Source organism: Rhincodon typus, chromosome 10 (genome assembly GCF_021869965.1).
Source record: "Rhincodon typus isolate 14 chromosome 10, sRhiTyp1.1, whole genome shotgun sequence".
Lineage (NCBI taxonomy): Eukaryota > Metazoa > Chordata > Chondrichthyes > Orectolobiformes > Rhincodontidae > Rhincodon > Rhincodon typus.
Genome location: NC_063341.1, coordinates 65,372,871 through 65,379,048, shown reverse-complemented (window position 1 = coordinate 65,379,048; position 6,178 = coordinate 65,372,871). Strand labels below are relative to the sequence as shown.

At 37.4% G+C, this 6,178-nt stretch overlaps 1 protein-coding gene across 14 annotated transcripts in view; it reads right to left on the bottom strand.

Annotated features, from left to right (window-relative positions):
* The window catches only part of LOC109931499 (ecotropic viral integration site 5 protein homolog), a 219,521-nt gene that overhangs the window by 119,822 nt on the left and 93,521 nt on the right, over positions 1-6,178 (bottom strand). For all 14 annotated transcript variants that reach the window (XM_048601775.1, XM_048601776.1, XM_048601777.1 and 11 more), the window contains 2 exons: positions 4,388-4,522; positions 2,087-2,227 (listed from right to left, as the gene is read on the bottom strand). In XM_048601775.1, coding sequence (XP_048457732.1) covers positions 2,087-2,227; positions 4,388-4,522 — 276 coding nt within the window. The remainder of the gene's footprint in view (positions 1-2,086; positions 2,228-4,387; positions 4,523-6,178) is intronic.

Genomic DNA, 6,178 nt, shown 5'->3' with positions numbered 1-6,178 from the left:
ACCCGAAACGCTAACTCTAATTTTCTCTTCACAGGTGCTGCCAGACCTGCTGAGCTTTTCCAGCAACTTCTGTTTTTGTTCTAATGGTTTAAGTTGTTATAAAAACTGTAAATAATCAATATCACAAACAATTCTAACTTGTACAGCAAAGTATCTGGGAAACCTCGCAAATCTTACTCAGATTTGTACTTTGGATAGACAATTATTGAAAGATACAGCACAGGAGAAGGCAATTTGGTCCAGCATATCAGCAGCTGATTTTTCAAACAGCTATTCAAATAATTCTACACCCTTGCTTGTTCACTATAGCTCTGTAAATGGTTCCACTTCATAAAGTAGTTATTGAATCGTTTTTGATAACCCTTTTGGGCACTCCACATGATCAAAGCTCACTATTTCTTTCTATGTCACATCTAGTTCTTATTCCAGTTGCCTTGAATGCCCCTTTTCTGGTGAATGACCCTTCTAACACTGGGAATAATTCCTCCTCATTTAGTTCATTAGAGCTCTTCACGATTTTGAGTATCTTTATCAAATCTCCCCATAACTTTGTCTGCTTAAAGAGAACAATTACACTTACTCTGGTATCCTAATGTAACTTAAGCCTTTCATCCTCGGTACCATTCCAGTGTACTCACATTAAACTCTTGAGCTAATTCCTAAACAGTAGTGTCCAGAACTGGACACAGCATTCTGGTTAGGGCCCTTATAAAGGTTTAACATAACTTCCACCCAAGGACCCAGGCACTCATTCCAGGATAAACATTAATTCAAGTTAGCACATACTATTTGTTGCTTACCATGTGGTCGCCACACTTTGCTCCAGTTTGCACAACAACTATTTGCCACTTTTCCATTTCTGTCCCAAATTCACTTTTTGCATGACTGCATCCACTGCCTCATTAAGGCCATGAGCTGCAATTTGTTAACAAGTCAATAACATGATGCTGTATTAAATGCCTTCAGAAAGTAAGTGTGCGCAACATCAGCCACGCTACTCTTCAACCCTCTGTTACTTCAACTGCATCAGGTTCGTCAAACACTATTTGCTGTTAACAATTCCTTGCTGGCTTTCAATTAGTCACCTATACTTGATCAAATGTTAATTAATTTTGTCCTAGATTAATTTCTCTAGCAGTTTCCTAACCAGTGACATTAGGCAAACTGCGTATCTGTATGCTTATAAAAGATTTCAAAGTTTACATCTTATTTTGCCCATTAATCTATTCTCAACACATCAAAAAAAATCTGGAATGAAAAGCTAATGTAGTGGTGACCACATAACCACTGCTGATTATTGTAAAAACACAACTTGTTCACTAAGATCCTTTAGGGAAGGAAACATGCCATCCTTACCTGGTCTGGTTTACATGAAATTCTAGGTCCATGTGGTTAACCCTTAACCTAGCCAGAGGAGCCCACATCCCGAGATAATTAAAAAAAGAAGTACTAACTTACTTCCCTTCTGAAGTCGTACCCTGCTTTTCAGTCAAGTTTTTTTACTAAGTTATGAACCAGACTTCATTGAAAGCTCTGCCTTTTGGTGCAATTTTAACACTCGATCTTTATTAATTTTGGTAGCACTAGCTTTGTGATCTTCCTTTCCCACTTTGCAAGATAAAGGGGAAAATTTGAATACAATTGTATGAGATGGTAGCTATTGAACGAAAGTTGCAAAACTAGTTGCAACAAAATTTGCCTTTGCCAAAATGGTGGTAAAATTGAGTGATTCAAACAGTATACTGCAATAAGTGTGAAAACTATGCAATGAGGGCATGTTTGGGGAAGTCTGTGTGGGGGGGGGTAAGTTTTTTGTCTCTACTGGGATGTTAAGTTAACGTAAATATTCTGATATCTCTGACATGACAATGCACAATTTGCAGCATCAGATTGATCTGTACTCTGGAGATAAAGTAATGTGCAAGAATAAACCACCACAGACTTAAATAAATACAGTGCAATGTCAAACTTTAAGCTATTGCAGAGACCAGATAGCCATGTTATAAAGCAAGAATACAAAGAATCATTTTGGAAAATGTCCATAAACATTTCTCTGAATGTTTGCAAAATTTCAACGTCATCTTACCTGCCAGTGATCCTCCAAATCTTTAACTTGCTGCCGAAGTTCTTTGAGGCCCATCAATGCTTCTGCTTCTCTTAGTTTCACCCCTATGAGCTCCTCTTGCAACCTGGCCACATTACTCTCATCAGGCAAGGAACAGTTTCTCTGTTATTAAAATTGGTTCAAAGAAACAATTTTCAGTATGATGCCAGAAGCCCACAGATGCTGAATTCAATATGTTAGATATATAGTTAGTCAGATGGTATAAGCAGCATCCATCACCAACATGACACTATGCAAAAGCAATAAATGCAATGGTTCGACCAGAGATCTGCGTATAGGCATAACAAGAGATTATCATAGGATCAATACTGCTCACAATATTCCTTGCAGCGATGTGGCAGTTTGCTACCGACAGGCTCTTCAAGATATGATAATAGCTTAATAAGTTGATGGTAAAGTCTTCAACTTCCACACCAAAAGCCAAAAGCACTGCAAACACTTTGTTAATAGAAATTTGGTAAGCTAGTGATGGACAGATGAGTGCACACTCTGAAGAACTACAGCAGTTGATGTATTCAGAAGCCTATGAGAGTTTGAAATGTACTCTGAAAATCACAAAGACCAAAGTCTTCTGTGAACACATTCTATATCATTTCAAATCCAAAGCCTTCTGTTGAATTGTATGATTTCTCAATTTGCATATCCTGAAAACTATCAATCCAGCCTCTGAACTGCTTTTGGAGGCACTATACTTAAACGGAGAGTCCGATTTAGTTTCTGGTCAATGGTAACATCCATGACATTGTTAGTGGGGGATTCATTGAATGTTAGGAGCTAATGGTCCCTTGTTGCAGACAGTCACTACCTGGAACTTGTATGACTACTTCAGTTCCGCACATAAGTACTTTGACTACAGGAGCAGGTAGGAGACTAGGAATCTTGCAGTAATTCACCTCCTGACTCCCCAAAGCATGCCCATCATTTACAAGGCATAAGTCAGCTGTGTGATGTAATATTCCCCACTTGCTTGGATGGGTGGAGCTCCAACAACACAAGATACTTGACACCATCCAAATCAAGCAGCCTACTTGATTGCCACCACATCCACAAACATTCATTCTGTTCACCACCAACACAGTAGCAATCAGTGTATTCCATTTACAAAATGCTGCTTACACAAAATACACAGTAGAAATTCACCAAGGCTCCACAGGCAGGACATTGAAAACACATGCCCGCTTTCATCTAGAAGGACAAGGGCAGCAGTTATATGAGGACACCACCATCTGCAAGTTCCTCTCCCAGTCACTTCACATCAGCATTGTATATCCACCTACAGCAAACTGACTGCAGCATTTCAAGATGGCAGCTCACCACCACCTTTGCAAGGGCAACTAAGATGGGCAACAAATGTTGCCCCAGTCAGTGACCCTTCCATTCAATGAATAAATAAAAAGCAAAAAGTAGTTGTATTCAGATGACCCATTTTCTGTATTTCCTCAGCATTCTGCTGTGGCTCAGTGGTATCACTGTCACCTTTTCTCAACTTTGAGTCATAAATTCTAGTCAAGTCCCAGTCCCAGAAATTAAATCTAGAGACTGGAGCATAAAAGTCTCACTGATGCTCCAAGGAAGTATAGCACTTTTAGAGGTGATGTCTTCAAATGAAATCCTAAATTGTCCACTCCTCAAAATATTAAATAAAAATCCTTATTTCAAAGAATGGCAAGTGAGTTACCTCTGGTCTCTTGGGCAACATGTACTCCTCAATCAACACTTTGAAAAAAATCTGTTCATTATCATACTGTAATCTTGGCCTACTCCATAATGATATGCAAGCCATGATTCCTAAACATAGGAACAATCATAAACCTCCATCTCAGCGAACACCAGGGTTAAACAAGGCTGCCAGTCTGCCCCAGGTCTTGATTCTCTGTCGTGCAGCTCGTCATCGCCCTCAATTCCATGATTTTTCAAAAAAACCATAAATGCCTCTTTAAATAGTTTAGTGATCTTGCCTCGACAACTTGTGGTAGAGAATTCCTCATCAACTGCAAGTCTCTTTTGTATAGTAAATACCATAACAAATGTCATTCTGTATTGTTGGGTTTGACTGGAAACTATTATTACTTACTTAATTCATGCATGTGCTTCAATAGAAATCTTAGCATCCAAACTTATTCCTTAGCATTCAAGTCTTAGCACAATGGAATTTGAAGAAGATGCGAAAATATATTTCATCAATTGGTTAGTGATACAGTAAAATGCATGTCCACTGTGCTTTTTTACATAAATCAAATGAATTGAAAGGAATTCTGGTACCTTTTCTATATCCAAGATTTTGTCCTGCATCTCTTTAAGTGCACATTGAGATTCTGCTTCTCTTAATCTTGCCTGTACCAGCTCTGTCTCCAATTGCAAAACAAAATCTTCGCTGTAACGTGGGTTGCATTTATGCTATAAAAGAACACAGCATTATGAAAATTCTTCAGTGTTGGTATCTGAAAATCAATATACAAAAAGCTTTATCACTTGTACATTTATGGGTTTAGATTGTAATCATATTTAGAAACAGTAGTTAAGCAGGCTAATAACACCAGTGAAAGCTTTGATGAAAGCTTTAAAATCCAGACTTAGGTGACAGTAATGGCAACAATTAAAATGTGTTAGTATACAAGTACAAACTACAGCTTAGTAAACATGGATCAAATCAGTTAAGAAAATTGCTTTAAGCAACCTATTTAAGCTGAATTTTTATAAATGAGGGATTTAGATCTCATTGCACAAAATACATATTTCACTGATGTAGATCCAATATACCTGAATAAAATGCTATTCTCTATTTCAAATACTTCAGTAGTTTATGTGCCATCATTGTATTGTAAATTAGACCTTTTATCATCACATACAAAGAGACTAATCCATTAAATGAGGAGCTTGTGTATTATTGAAATGCAAAATACATAACGTAATTTTTTCACTGTCGAATACCTTTACTGTCCATGCATTCTCAATACAGCTTTAGGTGAACACCCATTATTCACACACAGCATAGAGTTATTTCCACCACTTATATTTTGTGTATGTACATCCAAATAAGGCATCAAAAAACAAACACTAGGACAAAATGTGTGGACATTTAAAACACAAAATATATTTAGCCAGTGATCAATGACTCCCAATCAAAGCTGTTAACCTAGCAAATCTAAGCTTCAGCGACTTGGCTTAATCTTTCTTCACAGTTACAATAACCAGATCATAGCTTGGATGACCAAGAAAATGCTTGCATTTACTGCGCACAATTCATCAACCCCCATTTTTCATACATGAAAAAAACCCATCAACAGACCATTTAAGAACAACGTTGGATTGAATTGGCCCTGCATGCACTGATTCGTTTATGTATAATCCTTCTGATTAGTCACTAGCTGACTAAAGCTTTCACCAACTATTTCCGTTCTACCACAGGCCAGGCAAGAACAAGAAATTTTCCATTCTCTGCAACCAACACTAAATTATTAGACAGCCAGTAGCCAAATGAAATTTTGAGCTTTACAAGATTCTCTAAATCACAGAGTTCATGGAAATTGAGTGAAAACATACTAAAACTTTAAAAAAAAAGGACTATCAACAACCAAACCTAATTAAATTAGGGACAAGAGAAATTCCATTAATAACCGATGTGGCAGGTTCCTATTATTTACTGTAAGACTTGGATCTTTCAAATAGGTTATCACACCAATAATTCTATTAATAATTCTATTTATTTATTAGATACAACTACATATAACCAGAAACGAGAGCACACCACTACAGCCCTTTGGCCTGCTCCACCAGTCATGGTTGATCCATAACTCCCAATACTCATCCCTACCTGGTATTCTGTAATACCTTTGGCAAGGAAAAATAGAGTAATCTCACACTTAAAACTAAAATTTATCAGCATCAATTGTCAGTTGAAGTGGTTTCAAAATTTCTCCTTTGCATATATAAATATATCGTAATTTGACTCTTGAAATGTTTGGCTCTAATTTTGACGATGCCTCCCTTTCCCCACCCAGTGGAAACAGCTTCTCTCCATCTACCATCTCAGATTCCCCTCATACCTTGTAA